Here is a 23211-nt window from a genome sequence, read left to right as displayed (position 1 = left end):
CGGTCGGTGGTCGCATTGAGGCAAAGGAAAGAAAAAGTCAGTGAATGCTGGCTGCCAGCAGTGGCCTCTTACAGTCGTGCAGGCAGTGGGCACGAACATTTCACGCCGTTTCCGGGTCCCACACACTTCTCCACACGATTGGCTGCCGGCGGCAGCCAATCGGGTGGAGATAATGACGGGACCCGGAAAGAACAACAACATTCCTGAGATTGCAGGGTCTTTTCCGGAGACCCGGAGAAATGGCTAAAATTCCAGAGTCTCTGGAAAAATTCTGGAGGTTAGGCAGTTATGCACCACCCCTAGACTCAGCTTCAGGAAGCGGCCCTACTCTCTGCAGCATGGCTATGAGGTGTGCAAGGCTTCCCACCGACACCAGCCCCCACCCGCTGCCCCACTAATTGGTGAAAGGGGTAGGGGCGATCGGAACTCCGCAAGCTCGAGCGATTGGTACAGATAGGAATGCAACCCATTAAGTACAGAAGAGCAGTGTGCATGCCTCACCGGGACCCTGAGCAGCAATAACACAAGAGTGTTGCAGTTCTTTAGTTCACCAGGTATACCTGACACTGATCCTGGAGAGTACCACAGAGTTGGATAATGATAAAAAAAACATCATCTACCTAATCTCTTGTCAGGTGTGAATATTTCAGTTGTTCCTTGTTTTTAATTAGGGAACATTGCTGGGAGTAGCAGGCCTCCATGATAATTTACGCACCCGTGTGATAGGAGAGCCTATTATAAGGGCACTGGGATGTTACCAACCAGTATGAAGCTGCCTCACGAGAAGGTCGCCTGTGTGCCTTTGTGCTCCCCACCGTTGGTCACCTGTGTGCCTGTGTATTCCCCCCACCTCCCCGTTGGTCCCCTGTGTGCTCCCCCAATCCCCCCAGTTGGTCGCCTGTGTGGCGTGGTGTTTCCCCCTATCATACTGTCCTCGTAACTGTGTGTAGCTGCAGCCCTTAACTAGAAACTGTCACCCTATTACTACCGTTGATCTGAACCATTCTATTAGTATGTACCTACCACCGTGTAACATGGGGCTGGCACTTTACTATTCCATGCAGATATTAACCATACATTAATGTGTAGCTCGCCTCCTTGTATTCTGTGCCTGGCACCATGGCACGATTCTGACCTCGCATCTGTGTGTAGCTGCCGCCATGCAACATGTGGCTGGCACCATGTATTTGCCTACTGATTTGATTATGCATTTATATGTAGCTGCCTCCGTGTAAGATGCGGCTGGCACCTTATACTTATCCAACAATCCTCTTTATATATTGTAATTATTGCACTAAATGTAACTGTACCGCAACCGTATTAAGTCACAGTGCCTTCATACCGCAGGGTTATGGTGCGCTTTATAAATGTCAAAAATAAAAAAATAAAAAATAAATTGCCATTCCAGTTTTTTTGCCATTGCACCTAACGTCTGTTGTGCTAATTGTTCGTTCTTTCTGTGAAGAAATGGCTGGCAGCGATAGGGCAATGCATTTCTTTACAGAAAAACTACTGGCAAGATGGCTGCCAAGGACACAGCAGAGGGATCTCTCTGAAGAGCCACATTTTTAGTTCCACAGCAATGTGTCAGCCTGGAGTAGGGTACAGATCAAAGGGGGTGGCAGATAAGAGTAAAACGCACTTTATTTTTGATTTTAGATGCTGGTGGGCGCTGAGTGAGGGGGAAGAGTGGGGAAGAGCGGTTGAGCAGCCAAAAGCTTACTTGGAATACAGCCTTATTGCTGGACCAAGCCAGAGTTCTGAGCAATTTGATTGGTTGGTCGCCCCATCGCAGGTGCTAATTTGCAATCTGGTACTTTTAGTGTTTCTTTTATTATAGTCCAAGTCCCCAAGGGACAATCAGCCAGCAGATCTAAAGGGACCACAAGCGTTTTGAAGGTTAAGCATGGAATCAATTTACGCCATCAATGTACAGTGAAAAAAAAGGCAAATGTGTTACTGTACCGAATAACTAAATTGCTTGGAATGCAGCCACCAGTGGGAAGCGATTAAAATGTAGCATCCAGCCTCGGGAAGACCATTTTCTATTCAGGCTTCCAAAGAGAACATCACCCCAAGTAGCTTTACTAAACGAGAATAAAACGTACACAATCCCAGAATTACTTTGATAAGAAATCAAAGGTCACAATTGAACTGCTGGAAAGGGCCCAACTTGCAATTCTGCTGGGGATAAGCTCTGTTTGAGCAGACCATTATCCAGCTCAATGAAAGCTCAATGTGCAGTCCTTCCTTTTTATAGAGCCAGTTATTTGATGGGAAGACGTTCTGGACACCCTTTGGAAGTGTAGACTCAATCGCAAAACATCTGCATAGCTCAGTAGGCGGCATATTGGGAGATATCGTTTCTGGCTGCAGGACAGCATTAGGGAGTGGGCTTAGGGTCATGAATGGGATGGTCACACAAAAGCTGATGAACTCTGAACCCTAAAATGTCTTCTAATGAAACAACCACAGTCTGAAAAGTGTTGTGAGATTCTCAGGAATGCCCTCTATTTGATCCACCTGAAGTTTTCCAGTCCAGGTTCTGGGGATGGTTGCCTTCCTCACATGTATCACAGTACCAGGTTATGACCAGGTTATGAGACTAAGGAAGACTTGAGAGAAGGACAGGTAGAGTGTCTAAGGTCTTGTAATGTTTTTAAAGTGACCGTGTGACATTGAAGTTAGAAACATGTTACTTTTATGTCTAAATGTCTTAATCTGGCAACAACTGCAAAAGGCTCTGAACAGAGTCCTCACATCATGTCAAGACAACATGTTGGTTATTTCTGGGCCTTTAAGGAATAGTTGGAATTCCAGAGGCAGTGACACTTATAAGAGTATCTGAAGACCCAATGCCCATTTCAAAGTGAATCTAGCGGGCAACACGTTTTCTCAACGTTGCCAGTATCTCACCTGCTGCAGCACACAGGAAAGGGATTCTATCGGCACTGGATTTAATGTTAGTGGAATTATCATTAAAAGAGTAACAGGGACGTAGGTTCCATGCTCTTTGGTGAAAAATCTTTTAACGGACCGGAACATGTACATTGGCCTTCACGCCTCAGCAGACAAGGCAAAAGAATCTATGAAAAGAATGTTTGATGGCAGGGCTCGTGATATTCCAGGAAAGGAATAGGTTGCCTGCCTTCACTGTTCAGACTAAGGACCTCATACCAAGGTTGTGTACATACACAAATCCAGAAACCTGGGCGAACAAACACTTTGGCCAGGCAGTTCAAGACCTTTGTTGAGCCAGACGTAACGATTAAGGTTTTTAAAGGCTAAGATATCAAATAGGTCTTTTCAGGGAACAATAGGGGGCAGACTACTTTCGTTTTCTATTTACTGCCCAAAATTACCCTCGATCCTTAGGCTTTCCAGATAGTGCAGGGGATTCAAATCATATTTTACAAAACACTGTTGCAGCAAGTGCTGGCCACTACGGTTCTGTTGGCAGAAGAAACAAGGGGTGGTTCATCAAGCCGTGGAGCATTTGAAGGGCGAGTGAGCTGCTTCTCCCATTATCCCGAATACACCGGGTTTTGTAAACATCCTTTTTCTGGTGACAAAGACACTGGAGATGCTTTACCAGTTAACAGCTTGTGAGTTTTTATAAATTTTGCATAACACAACCATTTCAAAATGGAGGGTATGGATCTCCCGAAAGACCCCGACATTCCAAAGGATTGGATGTCAGGGTTAGATCTAATGGATGCCGATATTACCATTTCTATTCATGAGACACATCCAAATTATCTGAAATTAATTTGCGCCAACCAAAAATAGAGTTTCTTTGGCCTTTCTTCCCACCCCTCCTTGGCAAGTCAAGCAATCAGTGGCTTTAGCGATGAGAGTTCAAGGAATTCAGTGCATCATTTGCTTTATATCAAAAGTCTTTTGTACTGCAGCAAATCACCAATGTTGTGGTTACTGGGATAGGATTTGCATGTCAGTGACGGCGACAGGTGAACTACATTGTTGACTACAGCACATGTAGCCCTGGAACTGCAAATCAATTGTTGAGTTTACTAGAGCTGTGTTAATTAAGTCAGATGCCACTGTTCTGGGCTGGGGATCTTGAAGTAGATGGAACCCCAAAGGAGCGGGATGAACACATCAAGTGTTAGGATTTCATGGCAGGGTCCTTTCCCTGAAGGCATGCACACAAACATAGATTTGATCTCTGCAGATGATGCCTGCTCTGGTTTGTCAGGCTGTCTGCTGACCAGACTAATGCCCTAGCATGAGATGTTGTTGGCGGGGTTATGCCATTCATGGTCGCTAACCCCAGCTGCTGAGGAGGGCGAAGCACATAGTCTTATCAGAGGAGGAGCACATCCAAGGGTCTCCTGAAAGAAGATGACTCTGGTCCAGACCATGGATAAGCTCGAGCTTCCAGGCCCTCATCTAAAGCTTCAGGACCAGGGCTATTCCGGCAGTTTTTACCCCTTCATCCCTTAACCTGGTGCTTATCAAAAAGCTTTGAATACCCTGTTTTATGACAAGAACCTACGTAATACAGGAGACAACGTCTAAAATCCTAGTGCATGGGTAGTTGGACTCACTTCTATCCCTAATGTAAACCTTATGTGGCACCAGAGTATCTGTCTCTGAGATTCCGTGGTATGAAGGCAGATGATGCTCTTCCAAAGTATTTGCGATAAAGACTTTAAGGACCAGGCCATTATAATTGTGCATGGTTCAGATACTTGGGAACCGCTCTACACTATGAGTCACCAAAGCACACCTAACTAACATTTTCACTTATGCAGTCAGAGCACCAACTCTTGTTGAATATGTGTGTCCAATATCAGCTCTCTCTAAGTTGTTTCCATCTCCACAAGAGCTCTCTCTCTCTCCGCTAGCCGAGGCATTCCAGGGGTGGCGAGCTGTTCTGGATTTCCCACGGTTCAATCTTTTAGCTTCTCCCTTGTGCAGCAAAAAACAGGAATGCAGGGAATCAGGATGGGGCGTGCTCCAGCTTCCCTTGCACATGGGTCTCCACCACACCTTATGCACTGATCCACTATATGCCTTGGCTTCTAGTCACGATCCAGAGAAAAAACATCAGTATCTCCATGTAAATCATTTTATGCAGCTTTGCCCTCGACGTATGCTAGCATTGGAGCTGTAAGTCCTTTCATGAAGCTTTATCTGTATGTCAGCATTACTTTTGATTTTGCAGCCACAATTCATGCCATTATGATAACTGTGAATCAGTTTTATGAATCTGTGAACACAATCTATGCTAGTAGCGTCACTGTAAATTACGTTTGTGAAGCTGTGGCCACAATCTATGCCTGGCAATCAGAATGTATACCAGAAATGCCACCGTAAATCACATTGATGAAGCTGTAACCACAATCTATACCAGATTTCTTGATCTCATTTTATGTTTACAAACACAATAAGTCAGCATTGTAATCACTAATAACTTTCATGATGCAGCCCCTTGCACCAAACACATGGAAGCATCATGCACACCCATAGATTAGCCACCCAGCAACCCCTCAACAAACAATCATCATTCACACAATAAATCACAAGACAATGCAATCAAGGACTTGCACAATCTCCTCACTCACTCACAAAGGCAAGGAGATGTTATGATGGTCTAGTACAACTGCATTGTGTTCGGCTTTGCTGGAGAATACAGAGATGTTTGAAACTGTTATTTGATATTTACTGCAAACAAAATTTGTTTGTAGTAAATACAGAGATTTACAGAGATGTTTGAACTGGCAAATAAAATGCTTCACTATATGTGCCTGGCCTATGGATGGCAGCATTGCACCAAACGTGAAGTGTGCTTATATGAGTATGCACCATTTAACAGAAAGCATTGGTAAATTCTTTGGTCACACATCCCATCGAGAGCACATTTTGCCAAGGATGAGGCTATAAATTAGGGCACTCCACCTGCAGGACTAGAGAGATTTTTAACAGTTCTTTAGGCCTGCTACAAAAGTGTCTTTTGGGCCGCTCAGCATGGTCTTGGATTGTCCAGTTTGCAGTCTGTATATTGTAAACACATTTCTCTGACACAGTTTGTAAATAATGTTCAGTTTATAAATGAACATTTTCTCTCTCAGTAAATAAACAATTCAACCAGTGACAAAATACCCCTCCTTCTTTAACTCTCCTATGGGAAAAGGTATGGGGATAAATAGCACAACAGGCTCTGGCTGCTTTGCATAAAAGCATTTTGAGAACACAACAATGGCTATGGATTTGTATATTTAACTGTGTTAGTGATGCAAGCATGCAGATATTTTGAGCAGAGAATTCACACTGGGCGTGGTGCTCATGTAATTACTGCCAACACTCACTCAGTAAAATGCCTGCACACTCTGAGCCAGGTGTGCACATGTGGACAGGCTTCACTTTGGGGGTGAGGCTTGGCTGGCCCTGCTGAAGCAGAAGATGACTTCTCAATTGGTTCCCATTTTAGGGTCGATATATATTGCCGAAATGCCTCTGGTGGGTACCGGGATCGCTTTTAGGATCCATGTGGGCCCCTGCTCTACACAATAAAGTAAGGTCCACACAGTATATCACTGAAAATATAGTCTTTACGCAGACGGAATGCAGACTTAATAGCCGTGGACGTGAGCAGTCAGCAGAGCATAGTATCCCCTTTTGCGGACGATATCCTGTGGTTTGCCTCCCATATAAATACAACACTCACAGCACTGTTCTCTACCAGTCAGCAAAGTCGGGAAGATTTCGGGTTACAAAGTCAATGCAGTGCAGTGTAGTGTAGTGTAGTGTAGTGAAGTGTAGTGTATTGAAGTACTCCCGCTTTCGAGGAATTTCTTCAGTGCACACGTCGAGAAGTGGTCGATGCTCTGGTATCTGAAATTATTGAATGACTTCGGGATAGTCTTCCTGAGGGAAGTGAATAACATTGTAAAAAGGCTGACCTAGGACCTCTCACCCGGGACACTGACAGTCTGCTTCAAAAAAGCTTTACCGGTGAATTGCTTTAAAATGGTTGACATCCCAAAGATTCTACATAAGCTCGGAGCGCTGTCTTTCTGGATCCCAAACCTCTATTGGAAAAGGCCGTCGAGGCTGCAGAAGGAGACCCTGCTGGATGCCAAACAATGGCATCACATAGGACTGTCCAACAAGTGCCTACCAATGGAAAAGGAAGGGTTCAACCTTCCATACCTACAACTCTATAAAGAAGCAGCCGTGCTGCCACAGTCGAGCTGAGGGTCAGAAGCGTAGACTTGGAGACGCTAGAGACATCTGTGGCAGGGAATCGCGAACCATCAGACTTCACCAAGGCAAAATGCACACATTTTAAGAGGCTCAGCGAGGAGCCCTCTCTTCATACTGATGCTCTCCTTCTCCAAAATCTGGAGATAAGCCTCAACCAAGCAAGGACACGACAGATCATTCCCTGGCATGCGGTCCAAGCCGATTAAAGGATCTCATAAACAATGAAGTCTTGTGATCCTGGCATGAGATTCGGGAGAGCTATGGAGCAGCTGCAATTCAAAATAAAGGGTTCTAGGAGATCAAGAAATAGTATAGATCCAGGACGACTGACGACCACAAACACAGCCCAGGAAATGACGGAGAGAACAGCAAAGGAGGGATGGAAAATGGCTGACGCGTAAAAAGCAGTAGCCTCGCAGTGTAAGGAGGAGTTAGACCCTGTATGGCAAAAATAGGAATTGCAACTAACAAATGAGCTCTCGGGCAGAGCTTGTGAAAAATTCCTATGCAACATTAAGAAGTGCACCACAGACGCAAAGCACAGCCGAGTGCTTATTGGACAGCTCTCGGGCGGAGCGTGTGAAAATGTCTTATGCAACATTAAGAAGTGCTCCACAGACGCAAAGCACAGCCGAGTGCTTATTGGACAGCTCTCGGGCGGAGCGTGTGAAAATGTCCTATGCAACATTAAGAAGTGCTCTACAGACGCAAAGCACAGCCGAGTGCTTATTGGACAGCTCTCGGGCGGAGCGTGTGAAAATGTCCTATGCAACATTAAGAAGTGCTCTACAGACGCAAAGCACAGCCGAGTGCTTATTGGACAGCTCTCGGGCGGAGCGTGTGAAAATGTCTTATGCAACATTAAGAAGTGCTCTACAGACGCAAAGCATAGCCGAGTGCTTATTGGACAGCTCTCGGGCAGAGCGTGTAAAAATGTCCTATGCATCATTAAGAAGTGCTCTACAGACGCAAAGCACAGCTGAGTGCTTATTGGACAGCTCTCGGGCAGAGCGTGTGAAAATGTCCTATGCAACATTAAGAAGTGCACCACAGACGCAAAGCACAGCCAAGTGCTTATTGGACAGCTCTCGGACAGAGCGTGTGAAAATGTCTTATGCAACATTAAGAAGTGCTCCACAGACGCAAAGCACAGCTGAGTGCTTATTGGACACAGATCAACATGTGAAGTTAAGAATAAAAGACAAAGCTTGTTGCTGGTTTAGCAAGAGCCCAGGGGTCCATAAGGTTTGCTACTGTCGTAGTAGACTACTGCAGTAGTCGCTCTGATATTAGGTCATCCTATACGCCGTGGCCCCATCCTGGTGGTCAGTTTCAGCAGCAAAAAAATGCTGTGACTGTTCAAGGCGCTTACATGCACGAAAAGAGTAATTCTCAGAGTATGGAAGGAGTGGGCCAGGCCACCGATAGACACATGGTTGGTGGGCCTTGACAAACGGGCTGCCCTTGAAAAGGGGACTTCTATCTAGCAGGAGACCCAGGAAAGGCACACCCTCACCTGGTCAAACCTTGAGGAACTGTATGCGTTCTGAATGTTGGAATACACTTCAAGTATATTGGATAGAGGCCCATGATGACGACTTCCCCTTCCCTGCCCAGTGATTTCATAGGCTTGCCTCCCAGTCTACTCTCACCCAATCCTCACCCTTAGACCTCTGTTCCCCCAGTTACGCTGAGCCAGTCCTTTTATATCTTTACGCATCAATCCTTACGCATTGGGACTACACAATGTATACACTTAATCCCTTTAACCTTGTACTGTTCAGCTTACAAGGTATAATAACAAAATACATGAAAATAAGAACATCCACAAACACAGCTAAACAGGAGTCATAGAAAAAAAGTAAACTGCTGTTTAAAACTCTAAACCACAATTTTCAGACCTTCAAATCACGTTCACACGTGTGTACACCTTTGGGATACTTATAGACAAGTTTAGTGCGTTTAGAAAAGTTTGTCCATAGAAGTTAATGGAATAAAGTCAATAACCAGCTCCCAGTTACAGTGAAAGAAAAGTACAAGTTACCAGAGTCTGGGAGGAGCTGCAGAGAAGGGAACCTTCAGGCCCACGACGATGGCAGATGGCGCCAGAGGAGATGCAGACACAGGCGTGATGGCCAGAGGGACTTGAGAGGATGTTTGGGGTGTTAGAGCCAAGCACTGCTGAGGACATTGTAAAGGGTCCCGGGAAAAAGGGCTGCAGGCACAGCCCCAGGCACAGAAGACACAAACCTCAACAGGATGGAAGTCAGAAGACCCCCAGGATATGGAACTGGCTGCAGGAAGAGGTCAAGGGAACCCAGGAGTAATGGATTCAGAGGTCGGTTCCGATGTCAATTTTCGTTTTGGTCACGTTACCATTTCCTGAAGCAGAGTCTCATTGGACGGCTGGGCAAGGAAAACACTGTCCAACATGTTGGAGGACCTGCAAGAGTTGGCCATGACAGCATTAGCGAGGAAGCACAACGCTGACCCTTTCAAACAGGTCAGAGGATGCTCTGGTCAACAGAAAAGACTGCAGGACTGGGCAAATGACGGTCTCTCTAAGAAGGACAGAGGTGGTGGTCCAGTGCAAGTCATCCCATAATGGAGCCGCCACTTTGAACAGCAGTAGAAATGCAGTTTGGTTTCCAGCACGCACCTGTGGGTCCGTCACAGGAGAGTACATGGCACAGGAGCTACCAAAGTCTTCAGGGCCAGAGTGTCCAACTATTTGCACCAGTCCAGAGGGAGAAAGAGTCTGAAGCACAGGTTAGCTCTGTCAGTCCGTTGATTTTAAACTTAAAGTCCTGCACAACGGTCTTCCTTTTTTACCGGCGAATCTTCACTCTGTGGGTGTGTCTTCTATGGTTTCTGGATCGCGCGACTACTGTAATTCCCTGTATTTGGCCCAGCCGCTCTATCTTTTCCACCGCCTGCAGGTTCTACGGAACACGACTGCTAGAGTGGCTTCTGGTGCTCCTTTTCAGGCATCGCCTTCTCCAAATCTTGCATCAATACGCTAGCCTCCTGTAGTGAAGCGTGTTGAATTCAAGGCATTATGCATTGTGCATCGTGCATTTTACGGCACTGATCCAGAATACCTATGGGCTAACTTCTCTCCCTACGTTCCATCTCATCTTCTCCATTCGGCCTCTCTACTTCGTATTCAGATTCCTCGTTTTCAGCGCTGCAGGACCTGGGGCTGTTCCTTTTCGGTGGCGTCTGCCCGGCTCTGGAATTGCCTTCCTTTGACCTTGCATGCTACACAGGATCACCTCCTCTTCCGTCGCGCATTGAAGACTTTTCTATTTTAGTTCCTCCCTCTGGGTTTCTTCTGCCTTATCTGTCTCTGATAGCGCCACGATTCCCTTGCCGGAGTAAGTGTGCTTTATAAAATAAATAAATACGCAGGATTCCTCTGGATGGAAAAGATGCAGCGCTTGTGAGCTCAGAAGTCAGAAGCACTCTTTCACCAGCAAGATTCTCGAGCAATGTCACGATAACATCACACACACACACTCACGCGAACACACACGCATACATGCACACTCACAGGACTGCGGATGACCCCTGCTTTCACATCAACAGCTATGCACCATTCAAAGTTTTGTCAGTCACCCAATTGGGGGACTCCAACCAAGCCCCACTTTTGCACGAATGCACAAGAATGGAATGCAGGTGTTTGGTAGACCCTCATCCAGGCTAAACCAGATCCCTATCACACAAAGTAGCCTTGTGAGATCTTAGTCAGAGCACCTATAGGAAGAATGACCACAATGGCTGTTGCTGCTGTCAAAACACAAAAAGAGCAAAATAGAAAATGGCCACGTCACGGGCCCTAAAAAACATTTGGTAGCCATGTGTGTCAATGTCAGTGATTAAGTGGCTATCAGTGCCAAAAAAAGGCTACACCACAGTGCAACCAAGTTAAAAGTCCATAGTACACTCGGACACACTTTTCTGGATGCAGGGACCCACTCAGCACCAAAATGGTAGCTTAATGGGTCACTTAGAGAAGCACATCACAAAAGCAGTTGCAGTCTTCATTGAGAAATTGAAGATAGTTTTATTGTTGATAAAAAATAAGTCAGGACACCAACAATCCAGTAAGGGCACTAGGGTACTACTTTGGTTAGCAAAAAGAAAAACAAACAGGGATTTCTGAGTTCTCTAGCCAACTGATCCCAAGTCCATTTCCACCCATATGCTTCTATTGGAAGACCTGCTCTAGTTACATCTGATGGCCTGTACCAGAGTTCCACAACAGAGGGGCTAACACTAAGAACGCGCACCCTCCTGCTTTACAAAAATCTCAGAACCTTCAACAAATTTAAAGAGGCCGAGTGCAAGTATCGCAAAGGAACATAGCGTGTGAGTTTAGACTGAAGAAAGACGGGCACAGAGAACTAAAAGGCACGATGTTCCATGCAAAGTATTTTGAATTTTGTACGGCTCTTCACCGCAACCAGTGAAGCTTTGCCAACAGAGAGGAAACAGACGCCAGCCAAGGGGCATTTAGAGCCAGACGTGCTGCAGAGTTTTGACGAATCTGGAGCAATTGAACTAAAAAATCCCGCTTCTTAAAATAGAACCATTGCAGTAGTCCAAAGAGCCCATGATAGTGACAGTAACTACAGTCGAGCGGAACTGCAGGGGGATAAAAGAGAGCACCTTCCTTAAAGGTTTTTGGGAAAGAAACGAATTGCAGACTGATGCAATCTGTGCTTCTTATGAGCCAGAAGGTAAAAGCTCAACCTCTAAAGTCTTTGCAGATGGACTAGGAGCTGGGCAGGATCCCAGGGAATCTAGCCAGAAATCTGAATGCCAGAAAGAGTGGGTATTCAAAGGCCCAACCACCAGAATCTCTGTTTTCTCAACATTGAGTCTTAATGAATTGCTTGACTTCAGAGGCGTTGTTCTGGGGGGGGGATGGGTTTAGGTGCTAGAGCCCCGGGTCTTTTGGTTATAGCCCCGGATAGAAGCTCAGGGGCTCCAACTAAAAAGGTTAGCTAGCCCTGAGTCCCGACAGTCCTGACATTAGCGTAGTCCCGGATCTTTTCCAGACCTAGCAACACCCCTGCTTGACATCCAGCTGCCAATCTCAGACAAACAAGCTTTTAATTTGAAAGGAGGGTCAGATACAGGGGAATACAGCCTAAAAATGAGTTGCGCATCATCTGCATACGTATAGAAACATATGCCGAAGGAAGAAATGAGATCAGCCAATGGTCGTAAGTAAAAATTAAAAAGCACAGTGGATAAAGCCGATCCCTTTAGCACACCACATGAAATAGGAGTTGAGACTACTTGAAAAGGAAACAGAGAGACTGTCTGCATGATATCTGTCAAAAAGGGAAAAAACCATGACAAGACAGAGCCTGACATCCCCCTTGCTCCACACGACGCAGAAGAATCGCATGATCAATTGTATGGAGCGCTGCAGAGAGGTCCAGGAGAATCAACACTCGGACCTCCCTGCAACCCTGAAGCAACACCAGATCATCTAGAACCGATATCATTATGGATTCTGTCTCCAATTATGGCCTAAAACCAGATTGGTAAGGATGCAGCAAACCCTTCTCTTGGAGACACCTGGAAAGTTGGGGGGTGGCAATAATTTCCATAAGTTTCATGATTACTGGTAAAAGAGAAATGGGCTGATAATTGGCAGGCGACAGGATCAAATTGAGGCTTCTTCAAAGTGGGGTAGCCATTACAAGTAGTCGGCCGTAAGAGTCTAAGCTTTTATTAGGGCTGTGCAGGGATCTACCTGATTTTCCTTAGAAACAATTTGCGTGGGACCTTTCCCCAGTGACACCGGCAAATAGCGACTCTCCAATAAATCTCATTTCCAGCTGGGAGAAAAACAAGAAAGGGAAGAAGAGAGTGGCCGAGCAGGTAACTGGCAATGAGGTAAACGTAGCTGTAAGTACATTGCCTGAAAAAATAAGATTAAATGTGCTGCCTCCATCATGAGTCGGGAGATGATTGCACACATAAAGGTGACAATCAGACAGTCTGGCAATAAAATTAGCCGCATGAGCATCAGTCGCATCATTACGCCAAATATTAAAATCACATAACAGAATTAAATTAGTGTGTAATACCGCCAAATCAACTACACATTGAGAAAAACTATTAATAAAATTATTTGTAAGATATAACGGTGGCCTATACACAAGCAGTAGATGCAATGACACATTACTTGAAGGTTGCAGGCATACCAACAGAGCAATGTGCATGACAAAGCATGATTTAGAGGAATAGTAGATCACTCCAAAGATGTTAAATGTCAAGACCGCAACCCAAAGCAGAATTAGGCCAGTCGAGCTCTGTCATCACAAAGGTAGATGATAAAAGCTGTACAATATCAGGGTTCGATGAGTCTGCAAACCTGGTTTCAGTCAGCCCTAAAATATCATGTTGATGATCAGTCAGCAGGGAACAGATCTCTTCACGATGCGCCACTGCAGAGTAGGCATTCATCAAAAATCCTGACAAAGAAAAACCTATTAGTCTCCCCATGTCAAAAGACTCATATCTCTTATGTATAGTAGAGGCCGACACATATGAATGTTCTATCATATTGCTCAGCAGGCAAGTAGACTGTGGAGTCAGAGCCAGTAATTCTGCCTGAGAATAACACTATTAGCATTATTTCGATAATCCCTTCAGTCAGGCCTCAGCTCCTGTGGACATTCCTCTGGATCACTCTGACAGGCCATAAAGGCCCACGGCCCATTCCGGTCCCGGACGGGCCCAGAGGGGCTTACCTGATCCTACACATAAGTGCAGTCGGTCACTAGATCCCTTGCACTAACAGTTACAAAGTCACTCAGCCGAGGAGAGTTCAGCCTCCAAGGCTCAGTGGAGGGCAATTTCCATTATGGACATGTGATGGACGGCTACCTGGGCCCACTCAGGGAATTCCACAGTGCACTACTGGTTTTTTGGAACAGCAGTGGCCCACTCAGCATCTTAGTGAACTGAGGAGGGCGCGTGGCCATTTGTCCTCAGTATCGAGTGCTCGTTTTTTCTTTTCTGTTGCATTGTTTTTTTCTACTGAACTGAAAGACCTCTAGGTAATTGACCAGATTATAGGTGGTCTAAGCATGACTTTTGTATGCATCAAATTAGGATGCAGCTTGCTAAATCCGCACATAGGAACTACTGTGATAAAGAATCGGGGGTGAAAATGACAATGCCCTGATTACTTACCAGTAACTTTTATTACTCCCAGTCAACTATTCCTCATTACAGTCCCATTTGCAGTCCACCTCCAGGGCTAGGCTGAGACCCAAATGTAGACCTGAATTTTTTTTCGAACCAGCCCTGTAGCACAACAAGAGACTGGCTGCAGGGAGCGATCCCCTACAGCTAATTTTGGGTGTAAGGAAAAGTTATTCCTGCCCCAGAAAATGCTTACAAAACCTAATGCAAGGTAACTGGATGTTCAGGTTTAATTCCTATGGTAATGGCTCAAAATGTCGCCCTGACAATTACGACGGCCGAAAATGCCGACTTTTTTTTAAGACTCCCCCTTACACCATATATATATGTGTGGGGGGTATGTAAGATAATGGTAATATGGCAGGCTGCAGGGGTCTCCCCCGCATATGTATGTGGTGTAAGGGGGGTTTAAAATAGATTTTTTTCAAAGGTGGCATTTTTGGCCGTCGTAATAATAGTGGTCGCAATAATCAAATAGATCCATTCCTATTCATGTATTCTTATTTGACTCGCTAAAATTGGGCCAATGTTCCAAACAAAAAAATAAAGGAAGTAACAGCCATGTATGCGTCCGATTCTTCCCGACACATGCACTGCTCTGGTAAAGTACTATGACCAGCATGTCGTGCAGGACCTCTGCATCATAACAATAACATGTTTTTATTTTTTATTTGAGGAACTTGATAGTACATACATCTTTGTATTACAAAAAATGCCTGTTTTATACAAGTTGAAACATGTTTTTATTTTAATTAAAATATGCCAATCAGGAATGAGAAGTACATTTTTACTCCCGAAACATTAATGTGATACCCAACTTCTCATACTACGGAGCAACATACTCTTATCTCAAAGTCTTATCTAGTTCCCTCAACATGTGCATATTAAATTCCCAACCCCTCAATCAAGAGCTCGCACACTTTCAATGTTTAAACAGGTTTTCTCTATTGGCCCTGCTCTCTACATAATAAATTCCACATAAATAAAACTAATATAGTCAGAAAGAAAAGAGAAGTAAAAAGACACCCTTTCCAACAAACAAGCATCTTAGGAAAGGGTATTTGCAGCCTTCAAATGACTAAGTTTAGTGACCGCCAAGACTTTTTTGATTAGGCCCAACAAGGTGGAAACATGTTTTGGGGTACTAGCTTGGACTAGATTGAGACTGACTTTCATGGGGGTGCCCCCCTTTTGTGATGGCACAGATTATCTAAAGCATAATGTAATGCTATTCTACCAAGAGGAATTGGCTCAAGCATGTCCACATACCAGTTTGGATGTGTTTGGGTCTCCCTAAGAAGGAGGAAGTATAGCCGAACTGGGTATCTTGCTAGCTGAGCATTCTGGATTTTACTCTGTTCACGTTTTGGGGTTTCTTCTATTTTCCTACCCATTGCTGTCAGTACTTTGGAAGACCTCGGGCAATATGGCAAGATACCCTAAACAGATACATGAAAATTCACTCATCTTAAACCCTTACTTAATATGCGTTACCACAAGCACCTTCTCGTTAAAAGCCAACATCATAAAACCTCCATCATAAAACCCACCCCTTAGATTCCCTCCTGTTAAAAGCTAAAGTTCCCCACGTATGTCACCCCGCAAAACATTCACTATAAAATTCTCACATTTTGAACCATCCAGATAAAATAATACTTGTTAAAAAACATGAACCTTTCAGATATTCTCCTCAAGTCACGGCACTGCATAATTTGAATTCCCAAATGGTTTGGACTACAACTCTCATTAGCCCTAGGAAGTAGTGGCAAATTGAGCAGGGGAAATGGGGGAAGCTCCATCCTCAGCCCCTGTGGCTCTTTCACTAGCCAGATCAGGACATTTGGGAGTGGGGCCAAACGTGAGGGGTGTCCCGCTGGCAGGACAATTAGGGTGCTGAGCCATGTTCCTGCTCAGAACCCTCATTGGCCTGGCAGCAGGACACCTTTCACGTTTAGGCCCTTCATTGTCAACGATGATGCCGAACGTGAGTCGTGTCCCTCTGCCAGGACAATGTCCAGCAGAGCCCAGGGCATTAGAGCGGCTCTCCTCAGGTTGGGTCACGTTGCTCTGTGCAAACAGAGCATCACAATGGTAACCAATAGACACTGATGGGAGGAAGGGGGGACTATTAGCTTTTGCCCCTTAAGAAATGTGTATGGTGGTGATCAGAAGCGAGAAGGTTGCATACATTATGTTAAACGGGAAATCATATTGTGCCTCCTTCTCGTATATATTGGCCTAAGCCCAGTCGCTCTACGAAGAAAACCGCGCTTAAAATGTTCCGATTTTGGATCGACTTTGCCGCCATTTTGGGATCATCGGCCATTTTGATTTCTGTTCAAATGCAACTCTGTGTTCTAAAGTGGTGGACTGTGTTTCCAACATGTAACCGAGCTCTCCTGAACCTTGCACCATAGTTAATGGTTAGACTGTCTGTTGGTCGAATGTTTAGGCTGAGTAAAGAGACCTTGTCCCATGCCTGACTTGTGGTCTAAGGATTGTCTGCACCAATAAGCCTAATCCGCGGACAAACAGCAACACAATGTTAAGCAAATATCGAACGTGGACACTGGCTGAACTGCATTGTGAGGGAAATGTGCAAAGGCTTACTGCTAAGTCTGAGAATACACTGTTGCCATTGTAACTTGTTTGTGTGTAAACCAAAGATGATCCATGTGCATATTGTCGTACAAGCCATAAGTGAACTCGGCACAAACTCTAGACCATGGATTATTAACTTGCATAGGGGCTGGACATTATTACCGAAAATGTATAAAATGCGCGAATGTCTAGATGACCAGTACCTCTCACTTCTCACACTGAAGGGCTGGTATTCAATGTGATGTACTGAGGGCCAGATAGCTATCTGTTTTGTTCTATGTAAACTGCGCAGTTGTAATAAAGATCTGTGAATCTTTATAAGCCTGTGTTTGGTGTATTTCTTTTTGGTGGTACTCTGCCTCGATATTTCCTCTTGCTTTTACACTGTTAGCATTAATGTGAGCCTAACAAATCCCCCTTGGGTTTTAAAGCCACATCCATTAGTTCATAAAGCATGCAGCATTATAACGCTTCACGCCTTATGTGATAATGATTGTGGCTTTAAAACCCAAGGGGGATTCGTTAGGCTCACATTAATGCTATTGTGACATTGCATGCAGGATGGAGAGAATACAACTAAAGCCATACTCTTATAGCTCAACATATATCCATAACAGTGTATATAGTGTAAAGTTAGTTTATCATAAAAAGGCTAGTTTGTTATGAAATGTGGTTTGCCCCTAAGGCATTGCAATAAATAAAGTATTATTTAAGCAAAGTAAATGCAAAGCATAATCTCAATAAATATCTATATCAACTAAACCTGGGAAGATGCGTTCAGTTGCATACATTTCCACATCCTGGCTTCACCATTTAAGCAAAGCGTGTGATCCTGGGAAAATCATGAAATCAAACTGTGGGCCTAATCACGAGTTGGGCGGTAAACCCGGCTGTATTACCGCTAGGGCTACTAGCTCTACTGCCAAACACTCCGGCGCTATTAGCGCCGGATCACGGGTTTGGCGGAACGGTTGGTTCCCATTCCCCATTGGGCCCAATGGGAAATGTTCACAGCTAAATCGCGGCGAATTTGTCCCCGGCTCAGCTCAGAGCGGGGGGGGGGGGGGAATCCACCAAGCCCATGATCTGGCAGGCCCTTAAATGCGGCGGTAATAGCGCTACCAACGTATTTAAGGGTTACCGCCAGTCTTTTCTGCTGCTTTGTAAGTGATTCACTTCATAGCTTATGTTAATATCGCAGGCTATCATGAAAAATGTCTAACGACTATAGAGTTGCTCCATATATAATAATAGTGCAATTTAGATTTTGTGCACCACACAGCTATTTGGAACTTGGCTTACTTATGGCAACTTATTCTAAAGTCACGTCCATGGTGCCTCCAAGTATCAAAGACTGCTGATGCTCCTTGCAATGTCCTTTTCTGTGAAGTCACTTCTGCTGGTGCAATCCATATGCAAATTAGGAGGTTGGCATATATTTTCCTCCACAGAGCTCTAATAGACAAGGTTCCTGCATCTGTAATGGTCCTGCCGTTTTTTGTTTGTGTGCCATCTGCATATGTTAAAATGCCATCTGCCACTAATGTTACCAAAAAGGTTGATTCGCCGTGTGACAATGATACCGTATGGAATTGCGCACACTGCATTTGGGGGAAAAGTAGCAGGTGGCTGGCCCCCCTCTCCCTACTCCCCTGCTAGCACGCATAGCCAGTACTGAGGCAGAATGGGAGTTGAAGTTAAAAACATTGAACCATATGGCCGCCCTAAAAAACACTACCTTTAATAACTTCCACCATCAAACCCTCACAAGAGCTGCCTCCAAAATGTCCTAAATATCGGTATCAAACTCTCCCTAAAATCCTTTCCTTAAAACATCCACCATAAAAATGGTATTGCATGGATTTGCTGACCATCATTATGTTGTGGCCCATCGCGTGCTGAATTCACCAACCACTGTTAGATTGTTGTTGTAGTCAGGTCACTCAGCGCACGACTGCTTCCGGAAGCTTTAGGGACAGTCAGATAGACAGGAAGATGGCAGACATAGCAAGAGAAGCAGCCAGCACGGGCTCAGGGGGAGGGGGAAGCAACAGAGGTGGGAATGCAGGCGGCAGGAGTTCCTTCCGGGGCAGAGAATAGCAGCATGTGGAAAGGGGCTGGGGAAAGTAGTGGCAGAGTGGACAGGATGGGGACATCTTCATTGTGAAGACAGAAACCGGGGTAGTGCAGGCCAAACTAGCGAGTGCACAGTGAAGCCGAACAAACGGGGAACGGGGAAACCGAGACCAAGGAACAGAGTACTCTGAAATGGCGTTCAGTGAAACCACATATAACTCATAAAAACATCCACCCTCAATATCTTGTCCTAAGATAAACACTTAAAATATCGTACTTCTACATTCATTCTCTTTTCAAAACTCAGCTCTAGTGATTTGCTCCATGTAACCCCTTCAAAGTATTATTTAATATTATTACTATTATTATTATTATCAGGGGTATTTATTGAGCCTGAAACTATCTCTGGGAGCACTTTACAATAATGGTACAAAGTTCATTCATCGCACGTTTCTTTTCACTCTGTTTTTTGCTGAGTAGGGGTGGTGGGAGGATAGAGAATAAATAAAAGGGAAGGGGGGTTGGTGAGAAAAAACCCCAAATAAAATTAAAATAAATTCGATGCGTTTTTTCGGCAAAAGAATTTCGGCAAAAAACTCAGTGAAAAAAAACAGGGAGGATTGAACTTAGAGCCACAATAATAGGAGGAAGAACACAGTGAAGGAAGCAGAGACACAGGGAGCATCGGGCTTTCAACAGAGGAGAGGGAGGGCATTTCGTTTTACCGCAAGTAATCGTCAAACAACCAGGTGAGGAAACAGTGGGGAGCCGATCACCCAGTCTCAGACAGGGTGGGGGAGTTGTGGGTGTTTTTATTCCCCCCTCAAAAACGTGCTTGCAAGCCACCCGCCCATGAACATTAACTCTTTCTGTTACTGTGGTGCAATTACAATGTTCCATACCAGCTTTGTATAGAGCGTGGTCCTCAGAGGCCTGCTCATCATTGCGTTCTCCTTGTGAGGTCAGCATCATGGTCAAGATTGATGCAGGAAAGTTCTAGAACAAGTGGAAAGATTTTCATGAATAGGAATGTATGTATGTTCCCTGTTTCTACTGTCTCTACAGATTCAGGGCAAATTCCCAAATTGCATTGCTATTCTTCTGATTATTCTGCAGGGCTGTGTTGCACATTTCACAGTTGCTATGACTCCCCTGACAAGTAAAACTTCAAAATCCCATTTCTGCCACCACTTTCCCTCTGAACTCAGTTTCCTTATCCTACTGCTGCCAACTGTCTCCTCAAAGGATACATTCCCAGATTCCTCTTCTACAATTATTCTCCGCCAGTCCATTTCCAGATCCCGTCTCTGTCACCAGTCTCCCGACAAGCTAATATCCAGATCCCACCCCTCGTCGTGTTAGGTCAGATTTCCAGATACCATCACTGCAACCTCTCTCCCCAAGGGGCAGATTCCACATGCCACTCAGGACACCACTCTCCAGCTGGGATTAATGACCACACCTCAGTATGTCCCCAAAACCCTCTTGTGGTGAATGTATAGATCTTGCTTCTCCCACCACTGTCCTCGTAAAGACCATATCCAGAATCCATATCTGTCACATCTCTCCTCCGGGCGTTAATTTCAGATTTCAATTTTCCATCACTTTTCTATGGATTGTTTTTCCTGATTCCAATGCTACTAACAATGTGGTTCCAAGGTTCATCCCTAGATCTCGCCAATGCAATTGTGAGAAGAGTGTGAAACCTGCCTAATCAGGGAAAGTCTTATCCTCCATAGCTTATCAAGGCTTCACAACCAATCCACCTTCACCTTCCTTGCACATTTCATGGAATTCAATCCCTCCGTATATTTTACTGTACAGCACACTGTTGATGTCAAGCTTGGTTGTCACCATACAAGAAAAAAACAAAACAAAAATACTGCAATCCATTTTGCAGGTTACACTGTTCCTACACCTTATTGGGGATGTGAGCTGCTGTTTACCAACAGAGTCAGATGACTGAGCTCACCGCTGCTTCCATTCAAATCAGAGAATCAGACGCCTAATCCCTCCTGCTTACACAGATGTTTTCTGTGAGCTAGACAGCGGGTTGAGTTGCCATCCATAGTCAAAAGGAACCCACTGTAAAATAACATTTCCATGGAACTACAATCTGGGTTATACATGCATGAACTGTGACCTTCAAGCCTGCAAATGGATCCTTCAAGCAAAGGGCCCTAATGCTGCAGAACCTCTTTCCATTACTCTAGCATGGGAGCCATTCTCCTCCTCCTTGACCACATCAGCAGGTTATAGCCTGTAGTGAGATATTGTTCTTCAAATAACCCTACAGTCTGACTCTGACAAAGGATCTCATTCATGGTCTAAAATGTGCTGCGTCACAGAACCTTCTCTAAGAGCATAAACAGATGCAGCCCTGGATATGCTATGGAGGATTCCCTAGTTGCCCTGCCCAACCGTCAACTCCCATTAGACATTTCACTAGTGCTGCAGCCCTGGATATGCTAGCGGGGATTCCCTAGTTGCCCTGCCCCGAACGCCAACTCCCGTTAGACATTTCACTAGTGCTCACCGTGCTCTCCTGAACCCTCCTCTGCAAGTCTTGCTCCAGGCTCCACTTTTTGCATTCCCTCTGCCAAGAGATCAAAACACAGTTCTTACCCATATAATGAGCACAAGAATCTAGAGATCTACATCACAACTTCAACATCACTCTTGTGTGACATATTTGTCCCATGCTGGACCTCATCAGTACAATGTAGCTTGATTCGCTAGGCAGCACAAGCAAGGAATTCATTTTTTAATGTACCCCGTTGCACTCAGGGACACGCAATGAAAACACACTAATATTCTTCTTCACCACTCAGATAAATTCGATCATTTTAATACCTATATTTATACATTCCCAAAGGTGTTGGTTTATTCGGTAGGAAGAGTGTCTTCCATTCTGTATTTAATACTCATTTGAATAGCTTTGATTTCATTGAGTACCTTAAATTGTAATCAATGGTTCAATTGGAACCCCCAAGTTAGACAAGAAGTCACTGAACTTGTGTCAAATGTTAAATCCTAAGCCTGGCGTGGTAGGAGCAGCGACTCGGTACAATCACGTTAATGATGAATACCTGGGAAAGGAAAAGTATGGTTGTGGACTGTATTTCAGAGGCCTGCCACAGTAACACGAGGAGAAAGATGCTGCTGAGCTGCCCTTGGAGACCCAGCAGAAAGGGAATATTTCTGCAGTCTGTCTATTGTGTTTATTGCCTATATCTCTTTCGAATCTTTAACAATAACATTTTCCTTGCTTTTGATGCATGCATTGAAGCCGAACGATTCAATGCTTTCTCTTCCCGCTTGGCCATATGCTTCTATTACATATGTCAGGACAATAACTGGAGCTCTCCTGCAATAAACACAATAGAGAACTAGGGAAATATATTTGTTCCGCTGGGGCTCCACAGACCGTTCAGCAGCGACTTCTGCGTTATGTTACAGTGGCATGTCCCTTAATTGTAATCTACCAAAATAAATCTTGTGGTAAGAATTTAGTAGCAGGCGACTTGCTGGGTTTAAAGAAGATATGGGGAGTTACTAGAACTTCTCTTGGTTTCTTTAAAGATGAAGCTCCTCAGAAGAATGTGATGTGTCCTGGCATACAGAAACACCAGTGTTGTAATGAAGTATAGGGCAAGAGTCAGGCGGGTCCCTGGCTAGACATTACGCAAACCGTTATATGCAGAAGGCTGGAGATTTGAATGTTATAAGATTTCTTAGATTGTATACATTCATTGTAAGAAATAAATAATCTATTCTAATGGCACAGAGTCACGGATAGTCAGGCTGTGCATAACATTTGTACATGGACCAGTGCTTTAAATGTCCAGAACACCTGATATGTCTGTGTTGATTCATGACGGTATGATGTTGTTAAGCCGTTTGTGGCACTTTTATCAAGGAAAATAGAGATTGGTCACGGGAAGGCAGTGATATATCAACCTCCCGTATTCCTAAACTTGTTCACAGTGCATCACTATAGGATGTTGAGCATGCAGTTATGGATTTCAGTGGAGCGCTATACATAGACGTGGCCGACATACGATTTTGGATAGA

At 44.7% G+C, this 23211-nt stretch overlaps 1 protein-coding gene across 2 annotated transcripts in view; it reads right to left on the bottom strand.

Annotated features, from left to right (window-relative positions):
* The window catches only part of LOC138582003 (SUN domain-containing protein 2-like), a 126549-nt gene that overhangs the window by 69088 nt on the left and 34250 nt on the right, over nucleotides 1–23211 (bottom strand). For both annotated transcript variants that reach the window (XM_069652895.1, XM_069652896.1), the window contains exons 7-8: nucleotides 21674–21733; nucleotides 20040–20133 (exon numbers count right to left, since the gene is read on the bottom strand). In XM_069652895.1, the coding sequence (XP_069508996.1) occupies nucleotides 20040–20133; nucleotides 21674–21733 (154 nt within the window). The remainder of the gene's footprint in view (nucleotides 1–20039; nucleotides 20134–21673; nucleotides 21734–23211) is intronic.

The sequence above is a fragment of the Ambystoma mexicanum genome, chromosome 3q (genome assembly GCF_040938575.1).
Source record: "Ambystoma mexicanum isolate Mex_15411 chromosome 3q, UKY_AmexF1_1, whole genome shotgun sequence".
In the NCBI taxonomy this organism is placed as follows: Eukaryota; Metazoa; Chordata; class Amphibia; order Caudata; family Ambystomatidae; genus Ambystoma; species Ambystoma mexicanum.
This window is presented reverse-complemented; position numbering and strand designations above follow the sequence as displayed.